At 37.1% G+C, this 18,433-nt stretch overlaps 1 protein-coding gene across 2 annotated transcripts in view; it reads left to right on the top strand.

The window, feature by feature from the left end:
• Positions 1-10,313, top strand: part of Cntnap5 (contactin associated protein family member 5) — a 787,874-nt gene extending 777,561 nt beyond the window's left edge. For both annotated transcript variants that reach the window (XM_027936831.2, XM_027936832.2), the window contains exons 22-24: positions 4,780-4,998; positions 7,300-7,371; positions 10,117-10,313. In XM_027936831.2, coding sequence (XP_027792632.2) covers positions 4,780-4,998; positions 7,300-7,371; positions 10,117-10,313 — 488 coding nt within the window. The remainder of the gene's footprint in view (positions 1-4,779; positions 4,999-7,299; positions 7,372-10,116) is intronic.
• Positions 10,314-18,433: the final 8,120 nt, after the last annotated feature.

The following is an 18,433-nucleotide window of genomic DNA, read 5'->3' as shown; positions in this document are numbered from 1 at the left end:
TCCATGTGAAGTGAAAATTTCGTAGAAAAAGATTGCACAGCAAGCAAATCAACATTTACATCTTCTTTCTCAAGCACGGTATTATTTGGGCATATTGAGGGGTCTTGAGTTCAGGTAAAGAGGTTTGGAACTGATGAACGGTAGGAGGAATAAAAGACATTGGTACTTCTGAAACTACTACTAATGATAATATGCACTTGTTATGAAAAGATGTTGGTAAATCATGAAAATTTCAGTTAGACCAGGTAGATATGATCAAGATATCTGCTGTATATCGTGGTGGCTGCAATTAATAAGAATATGCTTTATGTTTGAAAATTGCCAAAAGAGTGAATATTTAGTGTTCTCACCCTAAAAATAAATTGATAAGTATGTGAGATAACAAATACACTAAATATTTTGTTTAGCCATCCCACAATGCATACCTATATCAAAACAGCATATTGTACCAAAACATAAAAAAAAATAAACAACAACAACATCAAAACACCAAAAATGAATCATGGGTACTGAGCTAAGAATTATACTATATCATTATGTTTATTTCTACCATGATGCATATGGCAGATCCAGTGATCACTATTTTATCATGGGCAAAACTGGAGCTCAGAAATGGGGAAACAGAAGTTACTTGTGCAATGAACACTGAAACTTCAAGTTCCTCCTATCAAAACAAAGAGGCAGTGCTGCGTTAGCTATAACAACAGGTTGCTGCTAGCTGAAGTGTGCTTGCTTGCCTGACTCTGGTTGATGGCACACCCTCTTATAGAAGTAACTGATGTCTAACTTCCCCCATACCTTGTCAGCACTCCATGCTGCTTCTACATCAATATTTGAGAGAGGGGTGCTGGGATATAAAGTGAATCAGAAACTGTATTTTGATTGGATTTAAACTGTGTTGAGAGGGACAAACTAAGTATTTCAAATAAGATCAATGGAAATACTGCAGATTTTTCCTTCTAAGACACCTGTGGCTTCTCAGAATGGTAGCAAAACTTTGCAATTCTCCTTTTTTTTGGATGAGAATTTTATACATTAACAGAAAATCTAAGGAAGAGTGGGAAAGAGAACCTTAATATTTTTTAGTAGCAGTACTTTTGCATTCTCATCCCATATGCTTCTGGGAAACCACTTTCACTCTTGCATTCTTCTGGGATATTCATTTGTTAGCTGAGCACACAAAATAGTTTCATCACTTGGCTCCTTATGAGTCTAATGCAATTGTAACCCAAAAACTGAATTAAATGAATTGGTAAATACATTATGTCTTTCATGTAATACAGAGTTCAGTAAATTGCATGAGACATTCAACAAAAAAACTTCATGTTTTTCTTAGTTTTTGCAACCTATGTTTTTGAAAATAATTTATGTAAAATTATTTTACTCTGTGTATAAAATATTTTGAAGTTTTATTTATTTATTTAGTTGAGAGCTATCGTATCTTAGATAAATAGTATAGCATTTAACATAACAACTTGGGTCTAAACTTCAATTCTCACTCTACTGTATCTTTTACGTTCTCTGGTTCTCAATCCCTTCCTCTGTAAATTTTCTAGAATCATAACAAATACATGGAAGAAAGTTTGAAGAAAATCTAAAAATATTTGAGTAGCAATTATACACTGTTGTATAGTAGTTGTTCAATGATTGGTGAATGTGAGTTTGTTCTTTTTTTTCTGCAGCTTCTTATTCATTTATTTGTATTCCCTACTACTTAGTAGCTAATACTATCATAAAATGCAAAAATCATTTGAAACAGTTCTATGGTTTTTGCCTTGCTGTTTTTACTAAAAATCTGAAAAATTACTATCTGACATCTCATACTGAGATTATTTTCTCATACCAGGAATTCCTTGCTCTCTTCATTTCTTTCCAGAAATATCTCAAGTTCTCTCTTCTTATTCTACATCTAGAATAAACATATTTCACTAGAGATAAGACTTTATTCAACACAATTTTCCTGTAAGTAGAGAATGTCACTCACTGGCATTTTGCCCATTTTTTATCTCTGTACCTATTCTTGCACCTGGGACTGGTATTTATGACAGCCACTATAGTGATGTCCTCCAATGACCTTGGCACCAATGTCAGCAGCATTCCAAGTGAGTGTTGAGAATGAGATCTGGCACTTTTGACTAAGACCCTCAAGGCATAGCTTCAATAGCATGTCACTTTTCACTGCTTTTATATCCTACAGTGCAAAAACTTCATGACAACTTATGCTTCCCTTCTCTTCTGCTTCTTCATCTAGATACTACTGATTTCTAATTTTACCCTTCACTAACAACTAATCAGAAATTCACATACATTCTCTATTACAGCTGGGTACACTGAGTTCTGATGACACTGGTTAATAGCCTCCAGCTTATTGAAGCTTTTTGATCTAAAAAACTGTTGCATAACAAGGTGCAAGAAATCTCATATGGGACACAGTCTTTTAAAATCTATGCTAACAAATAAACATATGTGGTCATTTACTAAGTAAAAAAATGTGTGCCATGGATGGAGATTGTTTATTTGAATATTTGGAAGTTATCTATTTCCTCCCACACCCTACTGGTCTCTTACACTTAAGAAGAGTAGTATTACAATGGTATTGAATCTTATTTTCCATCACCAGGACAGCTCTTACAGCATATCTGACATGGAATCTTAGGCAGAATAATGAGCCACCAAGATTCCATGTCCTAATCCCTAGAACTTCTGAGTATGTTAGAGTAAAGGGCAAAGAGGAATTAAGTTTGGGAATAGAATTAATATTTCTAATGGTTTGCACTTAGAATGGAAATATCATCTTTGCTTATCAGCACAAATCCAATGTAATAACATGAATCCTTAAAGGTGAAAGAGAGAGGCCAAATAATGGAATCATAGGTGTGTGTGACTATGAAAAAAGGAACATAGAAATGCAACATTGATTCCATTGTAGATAGATGAAGGAGACTAAGCTATGGAAAACGATTGGATTCTAGAAGCTAAAAAATGGAAAAGAAAATGTGTTAGCTTTTGATTGACTAAACTTCCAGACAAGAACAACATAGAAGAGGAAAAGTTTATTTTGGGCTCACAGTTTCAGAGGTCTCAGTTTATGGTTGGCCAGCTCCATTGCTCTGCTCTGAAATGAGGAAGAACATCATGGTGCAAGGGCATGGTGGAGGAAAGCTGCTCAGCTTATGGCAGTGAGGAAGCAAAGAAAAAAGCCAGGAACAGATGTAGTCCAAAGCCACATCCCCAGTAACCTAATTCTTCAACCATGTCCTACCTTCCTACAGTTACCATCAAGTGGGCTATTCAAGTTATTAATCCACCAAATGGATTAATCCACTGATGAGGTTACACCTCTAATAATACAATCTTTTTCATCTTTGAACATTGCTGCATTGCCACAAAGATTCCATGTCCTAATCCCTAGATTGATGAGCTTTGCAGGGGACATCCCAGATTTATAACAGAAACGTATCATACTGAGACTCCAGAAGAAATCAGTCTTGCTGACACTGTGGAGCCAGTGAGTGCTATATCAGACTTCTAACCTACAAAAATGAAAGATAATCAATTTGTGTTTTAAGCTATTTGATATAAGTTGTTTAAGTTTGTGATAATTTGTTATAGCAGCCACATAAATTTAATATGCAATTACTCTCTTCTCATGTAAGAAAAGAGAGATGATAAATTAATGAAGGTTACATGGGTATTGAAGAGGGAGGTAAATTGAGGGCATAAATTAGAAAAGGCATTATCAAGGGATGTTAATTTATTATTTTCAAATATAATCTCATCACATCTTTTCCTTAATACTGCCAACATAATGCATACTTACAGATCCATGAAGGCACCCTTTGACCATTTATGAATCAAAATAAAATTGTAATGTACAGTGTTAGTTAAGAAAGTAGCTGCCCCCTTCCAGAAAATAAAAAGATTATCATGATAAAATAACCATTTGAGCTACCTAATTATGTTAAAACTCTCATATCTTAAGAAAATGGTTTATTATGCATTGAAGGTTTAGGTAACTGCATCACAGCAATTTGTCCAAATGACCCCTTTTAAGACAAAAAAATGTGATGCTGAGTAATATTGCTACAAATCTTGAAGAAAATGAGACATTTGATCTTATTGTGAATCCCAAATTATTGCATCTTCATCTTCAATAAAGACTCAAAACTACTTTAGGAACTTGAATGCTGTCAAAATAACAAAGCAATCTCTCACCAGTCAGTACCATGGGCAGAACCAAGCAGGTAGACATTTTCTCTAGAGGTTAATCTACACAGATACCTTAAAATAGTAAATACAATAAATATATGGGAAGACCATTTTGATTTCTAATCTCATTGTCTACATCTTATCACTTTTTTTCTTGTTTCATTTTTATTGAGATTTTTAATGAGAATTGTAGTATGGATGTCCTAATTACCTGCATCCACAGATAATGGTAATAGAGATGCTGATGCAGATTCTATTAAACACCAAGAGTATAGGACACATTTGCTGTCCTTCTACAGATAATAAAATACATGAATACAAGTTTTGTTTTGAAACATTTAAAGCAGAGATGGGCTAAGCAGTTATCTACAAAATCTGGTTGATACATTGATGCTTGCAGTGTGGGGCGGGTAAAGTTGGAAAGAGGATATAAAGACAGGGGAAGTTTTTTCCTTACTTAAAGAATAATAAGATCATTTCAGTTATTTTATATAATTGTCAAAAAACATAGAGCATATTTTTAAAACATATGTATATATATTTTTTTTCTGGTGGTCTTTTACATTGCAGATAATCTTGGATTGGATTCTGAAATTGCTAAAGTGAATGCCCTGGGTTTTGTTGGATGCCTTTCTTCAGTCCAGTACAATCATATAGCACCACTGAAGGCAGCCCTGCGTCATGCCACTATCGCACCTGTGACCGTCCAGGGGACCTTGACGGAATCTAGCTGTGGCTCCATGGTGGACTCAGAAGTGAATGCAGTAACCACTGTGCATTCTTCATCAGGTAGATTCCTGAGAATGCCTAGTGAAGTCCCCTTACTAAGACTACCTTATCTGTCTTCTAGAAGCTTCCAGTTTAAAGAGCCAGCTAATAGTACTCAATTCTTTACCTTGAATTGGGTGATTTCATACATATTTAATATAATACTATTTCATGTGATGAACAATTAGAACTAAAGGCACAATTTTATATATTTTACATATATATATAATCATATTATATGTGTATATATGTGTGCATAGTTCCTGTTGTTTAAGTGGCTGCTGTTTTGAGGATCAAAGTATCTAAGTGTAAGGGAGGTACAGTCTGGTTGCTGAACTAATATGTAAGTAGATGTATGAATTTCTAGTGGAGTTTAGCATGTTTAATAAATCACAGAAAACTCTGGGAAAGTCATCATACAGATGCAGGAGTCTAGCATTAAAAAAAAAGGGAGTTCTTATTAAACATTATGTGTGTGTGTTTTCATATTTATACAGACAGATATGGAAACATAGGGGTATATAGGTATGTATTTAAATGAAGTCATTCATTTTTGAGAGGGGGACTTACAACTCACAGTTGGCTTTAAAATTGTAAAAGACAATAGAGACAAACCATCAACACAATACTCACCAATGAATATATAGATTAACACTCTGAAGGATTATTTTCCTGGAGGTACACATCCAAGCATGGATTAATCCTGATATTTTAAAAGTTTTGTAATCACGTTACTAAAACCATCATCTTATCATCTCAGAAGTGTTTTATTTGTGGCTCCAATAAATATATCAGAGAGTTAGAATTAATAAACTGAATTAATATATGTTAATACAACAACAACAAAAATGTGTTAGGTATTGAAAAATCTGGGTTAAAACCAAGTCTGCATTGGTTTATACAGTTACAAAGTAGTGCATAGACTAAATTAAAGAGGAATCAATGCACGTTGGAGTAAAAACAAACCATGCTCTGAACCTGGCAGGTAGCTAAGTTTATATATGTATGGCAAAGTGGGAGGAATTCCAGGAAGGAATACTGGCATAGGAATACATAATAACAGCAGGCTTTAGAGGACACAGGAAATATAATGACTAAATGGTTTTGTTTTTCTCCCTTTCTTCACTTCTTCATTCCTTCATTCTTTCCTCCCTCGTTCTCCCTCCTTTTTCCCCTTCCTCCCGTTTTGCCCTCTACCACATTCTATATACCCCTTCCTTTTTCTCACTTCTTCTCATCTCCTCTTCTGATTTCTCATTTCTACCTTTCCTTGTCTGTTTGCTTTCTGTGTGTGTCACACACAAACACCACCATCACTGTCGCTCCTGTTGTCATCAATCTCATGTATGCATACATGCACGTAAACTAACTATCTGAACATCCAGAGATGATTAATAGCATTATCAAGTTCCACAACCAAAGTTCTTTACATTAGAACTACCCTATAAGTACTGCCAACCCAGAATGCCCAACCCATACCAATTCCTTGAATGTCCTTCCCATTTGACTCCTTCAGTCTCTCTTTCCTAGGATTTTTTTCTGAGCTCCAGTTTCATGAGTCTTAGGAAAAGTTCCCCAGAATGCACCACAAGGAGTATAATACTGTTCACCCAGTTCCACAAGAAATACTATATATTTATATTTAAATATAAATATGGCTATTTATTAAATGTGTATTATCCACTAGGTTTTGAATATTTTTATGCATTATATACATGCACATAAGTATCCCTGCCCACTTTTAATATGTGTGCAACTTATCATTTCAAAAGAGATCACAATTTTACAGCACAAGCAAGGATTCAGAGCCACATCTGTCTGTGTACTTTTAAACTTGCTGTTTTTCTTTTCTTTTACTATAATATACATATTATTCACTTGTACCATGCATGTATCTCTGTGAGGGCTGCTCCTAGGAGTATTCATTCTTGTCTCTGCCAATGGGCTCAGAACCCTCTTGCAACTGAAGAAAACCCTCATGCAGAGAGGGATGTGTGCTTACAATAAGAAGCCTACTCATATACAAGAACTATCCAGCAAAGCAGCAAAGGACCTCAAGGGAAGACTGAGGACATATGGGCAAGAAACCAGTATTCTCTGGCTCAACTCTTTATCCTGTTATTTACATATAAGCTAAGAGGGTCTAGGAACTGTGGGTTATAAGCAGCATATTTAAAATGCTTCTTTTTGTTTTCACTGGAATTCCTTCCAAAATGCTAACTCACAATTATTTGAGTACATTTGGTATAATCTGTAGGTATTTTACATTCTGTTTCTGATGGTTCCAGTGGAGAGTCAAGTTTCAGGTCTTTTTCTCCTTAGATCCCTTTGGGAAGACGGATGAGCGGGAACCACTTACCAATGCAGTTCGGAGTGATTCAGCGGTCATTGGAGGTAAGCCATTCTTTGTTGTTGAGAGTAGAAAAGATAAAAATAATCCTCTACTTTGGAGGAAGTTATCTGAAACCATCCTTAACTACAGCCATCCCAAACCCAGAATCCCACATTATCTGCAAGACCATGAGCCTTTTTAATGAATAGTCCTGTGTGCTGCATGATCAAAGACACCCTTTCCTCAAATTCCAGCAGCTCTGTGAATTCCTCCTGCCTCTGATTCATTCAGCTGAGCACTGAGTCAACAGCTGGAGCATTTACTTACAGACAGGCAGCCTGCATCCTGTTCATCTCATCCAGTTGTCACTTTTCCTAAAGCACAAACAAAGCGGACCCATAAAACTACATATGGGGAAGAAGCCACGTTGGGGCAGACAGATGGGTGAAGCTGTAGTCCTGTCGGGGGCTTTCTCCACCAAGTGATTTGGGTTAGATCTAATGAGCAGGGCGAAGCCCACAGGACTATAACTTCAAATCCAGCAGCACATATGGTTACAGATGCAGATCTTGTCTGCTGTGTTGTAAACTCAGCTCCTGACTCCCTCCCTTACTTTTCCATTTTCTAACTGCATGTTGGCCTCACCCCCTTTTTATTCTGTCTCAGCTTGGCTGCTGCCGGCAGTAGCTTGATTTTTCCATCTGGGTCTTGCAACACAGAATGACTCCCAAACCTTGTTTAATGTAAGATGCCTGAGAGAGAATAAATGAATTTTCATCTGAGAACTATCAGCCTAGCAGGTGCCCCCATCCCTACCTGCTGGCAGCCTAGATAAACCGCTCAGTATCTGGTACGATAGCATTCTCCTTTTAAAACTTTGCAGTATCTATTCACTTAATTGATATTTAATGAGTCCCAGTAGCAGGGCAGGTCCTGTCCTAAGCATAGGGATATGGGATGAAAGACAGGGACACTGCCCTCAGAAATTACAGCTCGACTGGGATAAGCAAACTGTAGAAGAAGGAGCGATGACTGTTCTGAGGGAGGAGTGGAAATGACAAGGGGAGCCAGTGGTACATCATCATAATGCAATCACAAGGAAGGTGATCCATGACCATTATTTATGGGAGTTCACAAAACATCTGACCTGAATTTCTGCTTAAGGAAAGAACGTTGAACTTAATTTCTGTTTGCATCAAAAATGTCAGAAAGTATCCTGTGCCTGCTTGTCTTCCTGTAAGCTTTCATTTGACAAGTGAGGAAGAGACTTGTGACTGCTGACTTTTCTCCACTCATTTGCATGCTTCTGTGAGTCTCTGTAGGAGTAGGAAAGTTATCTCAACCCTATAGGAAAATTCCCAGAGGCCTGCATACTTTCCATCTCTGAATCAACCAGGCACTGGAGGAGTAGAAAACCGTTCCCTCTTTCATGTCTTGAAGCTGTAGCACACTCACTGGGTCACTCACTGCCACCCAGTTTATCCATATATTTATTGATTAGGTGGTTTTACTCTGCCTTCTTCCAAAATAGTTGAACAATGTTATCTAATGATTAGAGAATACATAAAAATACAAGCAATCTTAATTTGGTCCCAGCTCGCAAAAAAAAAAAAAAAAAAAATGGTGAAGGCATGCCAAGAGCATATTTAATCCTCTAGTATACTTGCTTGCGTAAATTGTAACACAAAGTCTCCAACAACAAATTTCTTTTTTTTAAAAGAGAGAGAGAGAGAGAGAGAATTTTTAATATTTATTTTTTAGTTTTCGGCGGACACAACATCTTTATTTGTATGTGGTGCTGAGGATCGAACCCAGAGCCGCACACATGCCAGGCGAGCACGCTACAGCTTGAGCCACATCCCCAGTCCCCAACAACAAATTTCTAATGTAAACATTTTTTTCTCAACATTTATGCTACTTAGAAAAAATTTAACCAGAATATAAAATTATTAATAATGGAATATCTTTGATTATCAATAGTATTTTGAATGGTTTCAATGCTATAAAACCTGTATTTGTGTAGAGACATATTCCCCCACCCACATTTCACCAGTTTTTACTTGGACTGTCTTTTAAGTCCCTGAAAATTTTCTAGCAAAGGTAGGCACAAGATATTAAGGTCAATGAGGACAACTTGCAAAATAGATCCAGAACTACTACATACAATCAAAGTAAAGATGGAATTAACAGAACTGGGCTGAGTTTACCATCTCAGTTAACTATAAATTTTCCAAGAACAGCGATGTTCCTTGTCTGAGTTAGCAGAGTGTCCATCAGTGTAGAAATGCCCTAAGTCATTAGTAAGTATTTATTATTAATGAAATTTTTAGCAAACAAACATAACATAAAACAAACATATATAAGCATGTGTCAGGATGTAAGTTTTTAAGCATTGTTTTCTAGGATGTTCAAGTAATTCTAGAAGCCTTAGGTACAGGTGACAATGAAATATGCTAATTACAAATGATTCGGACACATTATTTAAGCAGATCTTGAAAAAATATATGAAGAAATCCTTTGCTATTCTCATTCTGTCTTTATAAGGTAGCATTCTTAGGCCATGAAATAAAACTTTCTGTGACTTAAACTGATTTTCTCCCTCCCTAGTGTGGAAGAAGGAGGTTTTATAGTAATTGAAGACTAAAGTCATGTAGCAGGTCTTTCTTTCTGGGTTTGTGGTAGAGTTTGGTTTGTGTATTTGTTTTGTGTTGTTTTCTCTGAAGTGCATCCCTGTCTACGTTGAATCGTCTCTGGGCCAGATGATCTGTGGTAATTTTCTTCTCTTTTCCATCTTCCTTTCCCCACAGGAGTAATAGCAGTGGTGATATTCATCACCTTCTGCATCATCGGCATCATGACCCGCCTCCTTTACCAGCATAAGCAGTCACATCGCACTAACCAGATGAAGGAGAAGGAATATCCAGAGAATTTGGACAGTTCCTTCAGAAATGATATTGACTTGCAAAACACAGTCAGCGAGTGTAAACGGGAATATTTCATCTGAAAAAACTACAGGGTCACCTGATACTCATTTCTGTGGTTACTTGTTAATTTTTTCTCCTTCTCTTCTCTCTTTTGTCTTTTAATTTTGGTTCTTCTCTCTTAAATGTTTGCCATTCCTTTTTTGGAACATAACCTGCATCTACCACAACATCAATCCCCTTGACCCAGCTCAGGAGACCAGGCAGCTACAGCTACTGCCTTCCTGTCTGACACCTGTATCATGGTGAAAATGACCACTCAAGACACTGACTTTACTGTTCTAGACAAAGAAGAGACACGTGTGCACACACACATAATCAGCTTTGTGTTCCACTTTCTAAAATGCACTTTTTGGTTTTGCAGACTCGTATTCTGGCAGGCTTACCTTGAACTTGAGCTCTGTGACTAAGGCATCTAATGGTCATCCTTGACATCCTCTCCCATTCCCAGTTCATCTCTACCAGGGAAGCCAGGGCAGAGAGATCCTTCAGGCCTGGTTTGCATTGGTGGCATTTTACAAGGAACAAGAACAACTTGCGTTAATTTAATTTCCCTAGGCCCCTTGCTCTAACTCATCGCCCTTTTTTGCTATGACTCTTATCCCCTGAGTATTTTCAAATAGAATTGCTGATAGTAGTGAGCAATTACTTTGCTCCTTTCTTATCACTGTCTCCTGGGGCCAAAACTTTAGAAACAGCACACAATAGCATAAACCTAGAGGAAGCATGGAAATAGTCGCTTGAAATTAGGAGGTAAAAAGAAAGTTGCTAGGAAGTAGATGTTCCCTAACTTCAAAAAATGCCTCCTCCAATTTTGTAAGACATGTTAGCTAGGTTATTCCTGGGATTATTATATTGAGGTAAAAAATATATATACACACACATATATATGTAATTTGCTGCAGTATAAAGAAATTCAAATAAAAGTCTAAAATAGTACCTGGTTCCATGAAAAAGCTTAAACCATCTTAACTCAGCTTTAAATAAATATATATATATGGAAAAAACTGCATGAAAGAAGTGAAATATTAGGCAGAATTCTTCCTTTCCATCTACTCATGAAAGACCTGGTGGAGAAATTGAATGTCAGTTTGCAGGATTTACATTTTTGAACAGTTATAATGAATCCATCTCTGTCCACTGAGCTGTTTCTAGGAGGTTTCGGACATACTGACACATGTGGCATTGTAGTCACCTCCAGCTGACCCAGTGATTGATTTCAGAGGAGCCCTTAGGTTCTGTAGCACACCCCATTTTGAAATCTGCTGCATTCTGTACATTGAAAAGCCTCCACTTACACATACTTTTCTGCAGACTTATATTCCCAGATGAGGCAGCAACAAATTTCAGGCTCTTTGCCCCTTTTAGTGACAAAGTATGGAATTCATCCCTTTGAGAAGCCATCCTGAGACTATCTATGGATTTTGATAATAAGAATTCTGATGATTTTGCTGTAGAAATATGCCTAACTCTTTGCCCCTGGACTACCTTGGAGAAAGATAAGGGATAAAAGATATCAATGCTCCAGGGTCCTGGCGATGCCAGTAAAATGATTCAGAGTTGAAGAAAATACTTACTGATTCTTTTTAGGTAAATTTGATCTGCAAAACAATTACCACCTTACCTTTGGCCAGCCTTGACAGCAGACTGTCCATCTTGCTCTGATGTCCTTTGCCTCTCATTCCTTAACACTCCTCTTGTGTTAGGAAGCTCACAAGGAGCAAGTGATTAGCTTCATTCCATATCAATCCCCCAGTTTTTCTTCCAGTTTCAAAGCTTGTGAAAGAGGATTGAGTTTATAATCATGTCTCGAATTTAAGACATTGTTCTAAATACAGTCTTTCCTTACAATTTTCTTTGAATTTTTAGTCATCTCATCAGTTAATATATAGTCATCATTTTCCTAGTAAATTTATTTTACAGTGATTTTAAACAAGAATATGTTTTTTTAAAAATTAGCTTTAATAAGACAAATGATAACCGAATAAAAGGATAGATCTTTAAATACTGTATTCTGCCGCCCTTTCTTCCTCTTTCTCCAGTTCTCACTTTTGAATTTTTTATTTCTATAAGAAGGTTGTTTAAATCAGGAGGCTTTTGCTTGACTACATATTCCTTTGTCACCTGAAATAAAAGTCACCACGAAGTACAGTGAGTTTAGCCCGAAGCATCTCCAAAAGAAAAATGGAAAGGAGAAGGAAAGTATGAGCAATAATGCGGAAACTCTCCCTTATTCAAATCTCTGAGAAGCATGTCCCATATTTTGCCGACGTGGAGGACTAGTAAAGGTCAACTCATCCTATTTGAACTTTTCATGGACTTATATATGCTTGTAGATAGTTGTATAGGTTGGAGAATTTGTGAAGCTCTGTCCTGGCCATGTGGACACCACAAACTACTGGTCCCTGCCCCCATGTATGGACTCTGTATATAAGAGCTCTGGGTACCCAGGCCAAAAGGCAGATGGATACCCAGAAAGTACAGTCTGCACAACACTGCTATAAATAGTCTCAGTGCCGAATCAGAATTATTCTTACAAGACTGGATTTCTTCACAACCCCAGAAAACACTATGACTTTCACTGGATGTGTCTGAAAACACACTTTTCTAAACAAAAACACACTTCACAATTAGGAATAAATGCTAACTGTACCTCTCAGTCTTTTCTGGAACCAAGATCTGTTCCATTATCTGTTATTATGCAATTTTGTGAGTATTTCAATCTTCAGGCAACTATAATCTAAAACGAGACTTTGCATTCTAATTCTCCTTTACCCACCCTGTTCCACTGCCATATTCATTTCCTGACAGCACCATGTGGCCACGAGACCTCCATAACCTCCTCTGGTTCCACACTCAGTCTTTGGTAGCTGCTGTTTATAGAAATATTTCATGGAATATAGTAACTTCACACTAAAACCAAAAAATACCTGTGCAATTTCACATTCTAAGGGGGCTGTTCCACTGATATTATTTCCACCAAACATATTTATTTATTCAAGCAACAGAACATTTGCTTACCAAAAAAGGCTGACTATATCATTCACTGTGTGTAGAGGGCAAGTTTCTCACAGTTTCTATGAGAATCCACCTAAAGAAATAGACATTGTGCATTTCTCTAGATATATTTTTATGAATAGCTTAGCCTCTTCTATTCACTCTCCAAAACACAAGGGGGATTTATTTTAAGAATCCTGCAGCTGATGTTTTAAAATGATCTTTGTTCTCTTTAGTAATAATGGAAGTGGTACTAACCTGATTTCTTCCTTTTGTCAGAAATGTGCCCAGTCACAGTGTAACAGGAGCAAACTAAAAAAAAAAAAAAAAAGAAGAAGAAGACATAGGTTGTTCTCTTCTTTCTATTTCATTCAAGAAGTATACATTGGATGCCCTCTACTCCAAGGATTGTGCTGGGCATTACGTATACAGACATAAATTATACCTTGCTCTTCTCCTTGGGGAGTGGAGAGTCTAGCAGGGGTGGCATATATTGTTTTAATAGGGGTATGCATAAAGTGCTATGAACACAGGGCAAAGACTCTGTGCAATTATTTTTGTAAAGCACTTGTGAGAGACTTCAAGAATCTGGCAAATTTATACATGATACTTATAATTTTGTTTCTCAATTATTACTTTCATCTACAATAGACGTACTCTCAAAGTAAATATCTATTTACACAAATATATTTCTATGGAAACAAATTGATCATGTCTTTTGGGAGAGCAAGAATAAATGATTCTTGTCTCTGACATACTTTTGAGACAGCGGAATTCTCTGTATTCTTGCTTCAGTTCTAGTTGAGGTATATTAGAAGACTCCTTTCTTTCCCATGAATTAGACCTAAGAGGAAATTTGGGATTACTTGGGATAGAAAAGGGTACTCTCCACTTCAGCTCCTCTCCTCCTTTTTTAGGTCTTTTACTTCCATTCATTTAAGCCATTCCATACCATTCATATTCTAGATAATTCTGAAGTTAGCTTTGTGATCCTCAATCACATTCTAAGATTCTCCTCTCTTGAATAAACTTTGGACTCTATTTAGGAACATCTATGAGAGGTAGATGAAGTCTATCCTTGAGTAAATAATTGACTTCCGTTTGTGCCCTGGGTGAATTTTTTCCAGTCCCAAAGATCGTGCATGCCATCTCTCTGTACCACATTAATTCAGTTGGGGGCACCACACCTAAAAGTTACTATCAGAACAATTTCTCCAATTTATCTAGAGATACAGGAATCAGGCAAATTGGATTTTTTTCCAGAAAAAATCTTTATACTATGTCTTCCACCTTCCCTGGCTTCCTTTGGATTCCTCTACAGGTATAATCCATCAAACTCTTGCTACAACACCATCCTGACAATAAGCTTTTGAGACATCTGTATAGTTCTGTCATTCATTCCTCTTTAAGCTAAAGGCCTGGATGTACTTGTAGTCCTCGATTGTCCTACAGGTCAAGTGTAGACTAAATCAATAAATAGGCTTTGTTGTTCTGAGCATGGCACAGGAGGTTAATGGAATGTGATGTAACAAATTCCAAACTGTTGGAATACTTGGAGGATAACTGAGTGCTATTTCATGTCTCTTACGCGGTTTGAAAATGTTATCTTTAAAAGACACATAGTGTAATAGAATTACTTCCATACACTATTTTTGGATCTTTCTTACCCTGTGCACTGCACCCTCGCCCATACTCTTTCTTGTTGATATATCTAGTTTGCAGATTTTGGTTGTCCCTAGTTCTCAACTCCGTTCATAAATTCCAAATAATTGAACCACCTAAAGGGGGAAAAGTGCAACACACACACACACACACACACACACAAACACACTGTAAAAAATAGGGCTGTTACTTAAGTATTCTCCAGGAAATTTTACATACATATCTGCTTGATAGGGACAGAAACATTCCCACTTTGTGTTGACAATTATTTTAATCCTTCATGTAAGTTTTTAATAATTAACTGTTTTACTATTTTTGAGTGATTTTTTCCCTCTTGTTTTTCACTAAGGTACTCTGTGGAAGAACAGGAAAGCACATTTTCTAGTGAAATACTGTATTTGTAAGATAGTTGTCCATTTTTTGGTAATGTTTATAGTCTACAAAGTGGCTGAGCAGATATGAGCTACAAAGTGTAGGGCAAACGTTGGTTTTGGTGTTTTGACCAAGCCTGCTGGGGATGTATCAAAAAGGAAGAAGGGATTTGTGGCAGCGGTTGGTGGCTTTTGGAGGTGAGGAATGTCATTGCTTCTATCATGAATCAGTGACAGTTCCTCCACTTTCTAGCTCCTAACTCAGGCATCTCTTTAGTGCATTTGGACCCTTGTCTTACACATTAGGGAAGAGGCAATATCACGGGCTTTGCATGAGGAATTCTCACTTACCTTTGCATGACATTTTTTGACCCTTCCCACCCCTACTGTGTCTACATTATTTTCTAAGTTTTTATTTCATTGAGATTTGCCCAGGGTGCTTTAGAACTATCACCACAGCTACTTAACCTGCCCAAGTTAAGCACCCAGATAAAGCTTTAAGGAAAATGAACTAATAAAAAACACCCTAGGTCCACTGTCCTAAATAGAGCTTCATCAGTGGAACTCCTGAGACCCTTTAGTCTGTCTTGTGGTCTTTCTTCCTCCTTCCCTGGTCCTGCCGTCCATAGACATGTCATATGGTAAGAAGCTAAACTATTCTCCAGCCCTGACAGTGCACACTGGAGTCACCATCTAACACTATCTCCCAATACTAATCACTGTCAATATATCTCATCTAACACTGTTTCTCTCAATCCTCCCCAGTGACACAGGGAAATGCTTTACAAAAGAGCAGGGTAAATTTAGGGGACTAGTCCTAAGTCATGACCAAAGGTGAAGCTAACTGTGTTAGTGGTGACAGCCTGGTCTTATGTCATTAGCATCATATTCTCCCATGCCTCAAATGCAGACAGTAGCCTCAGATAACATGAAAAAAGGCACTGAGTATGCAGAAGATGCATTGCATTACTTTTCAGACTCTTTGAAAAGTCTCCCCACAGGTAATCAATTCACATGCAACTTTACAGGATAATATTAATAGGCATCTGCCTATTCATACTTTTTCATTATAGTCAACTCCAATCCCAAAGGTTTTACATGAAATGTTAGCATAGTCTCTTCACGTTGAATGGCAGAATCAACCAGAGTAACATTGTCCTGCCTTAAAAACTCTTGCAAAAAAATACCAAATGTTGCTTAAAGTAGCATAGTTACATTGTAAGAGGGATTTTGTATTTGGTGAGGACCAAGACCATGAATTTTTTCCTGAATCTGGCAGTTGACAGGCCTCTTGATATCCTGTGTTGTCTTGAGCAGACACTTCTTTTTGTCAAAATGGTGGCCATTTGTAAATGGATATTCATGGCCATTTTCCAATAAAACTTTATTAATAAAATCAGGCAACAATTCAGATTTGGTTCATGAAATGTAATTTCCCAATCCCTAAGGTAGAACATTACAGTTCCCATTTCAAATGGGAAATTAGTCCTCCTCTGACATGTTCAGGCCCTCTTTATATGAAGAATGAGAGAGCAGGGGAAATTACCTTTAACAAGTAAATACTAAAATGAAAAAAGACATAGATAATCTGATACGTATATATCTGATATGTATATATCTGATATGTCTATATCAGATTATTTGTGATGGTAAAAGCACAAAACAGGTCATATCCTTTGTGGATCTGCTGGAGACTCTCCTTTCCTTTGGATCTTCTTATTTTTGTTTCTATAACAGAATCCCAAGTGATGTTGCCTCATTCCAAGTCAGTTTTGTAGACCATGTAACATGTCTTAATACACTGTATGGGGAAAATAAAAGTTAGCCTTAGATTTATTTGTTTTCTATGGTTATTGTTGTACAGAAGAAAGACTTAAACTGTAAATAATGTATATTTAATAAAGAGAGAATTTTGTATGATTTTGTGTGGAAGACAAATGTGTCTTGCTGTGTTGTTCTTGGTTAATGAAGAGTCAAGCAATTAATCCCTGAGTTCCCATTTCTTAGACCATCATTAGCTTCTTATTCCTTGGACCATTAACTCCCCGTCAACATGACCTTTGGGGTTGCTGGAGAAACATGAAACAACTACTCCCTGGCTTTATTGATTTCTGCATAGCTAAAAGTGCTGTCCTGGGTCCTCTCATTGCTCAACTGAATTACCCTAGATTGCATCTCTGGCTCAAAAGTGTTCAAAAGCAAGCTCATTGATTTGGTAAAAAGTCAGGTTCAGGGTTCTGGAGCCATTCTGGTTTCAGGATTCCACAGGGAACCCATAGCCTCTGCTAAACCCTCATCTGTGTCCCCTCAGAGCAGATGCATTTCTTATGTCACGTTGCTGGTATCTTCTTGTTATGATTCTGTGTTTGAAATTCCAAACCAACTGCTATGAGAAACAACCTACTTTGGGTGGTGCTTCTTAAGACTTCTGTACATGGGATAATTAGTTAACATACAGAAACTAGAAACTGAAAGGAGTTTTTGAACAAGGTATTGACGATATCAGGTGTACACACCCAAAAACCCATCTAACAGCTCAATGGAGAAAGGACCATGGTGGAATGGGAAGGACAAAAATGTTCAAACCAATAGAGGCCCTTTCAGAAACCTGAGAGAAGCCACAGTACCTTAGACTAAGCTGGTAATAGCTGAGAGTACAATGGTAGATGGCACCAGAAAGAACCAACAGGGCTTGCTGAATTGAAAGGGAATGTTAGAAGAAAGAATCAAGAGATTAAACATTCGGCTTATGCAATGAATGAATGTGAGCAAAGTTTTTGTTTTACTTTGGGGAATGGTGGCTCTAAATTTAGAACAATGGATCATTTGATTTTGAGATTCTCTTACATTTGAGATTGTCTTACATTTGAGATTCCAATTAGGTGTCAAGTATAGATATTGGACAGGCAGCTCAGAATATGTCTGAAGCTGAGAAGAGGTCTCATCTGTAGAGACATTTGGCAAAAATATCTATGTATAGGTATAGAAATATATATCTGCCTATGTGAGTATGAAGGAGAGAGAGAGAAAGACATGTTGAGATCATCTAGGGTACACATATATCTAGAAAATAGAGCCAGGATATATGATTTGCTAGAGGAGGATAAGCCAGA

This window comes from Marmota flaviventris, chromosome 11 (genome assembly GCF_047511675.1).
Source record: "Marmota flaviventris isolate mMarFla1 chromosome 11, mMarFla1.hap1, whole genome shotgun sequence".
Taxonomy (NCBI): domain Eukaryota; kingdom Metazoa; phylum Chordata; class Mammalia; order Rodentia; family Sciuridae; genus Marmota; species Marmota flaviventris.
Note: the sequence above shows the minus strand (reverse complement) of the source record. Positions and strands in the feature narration are given on the sequence as shown.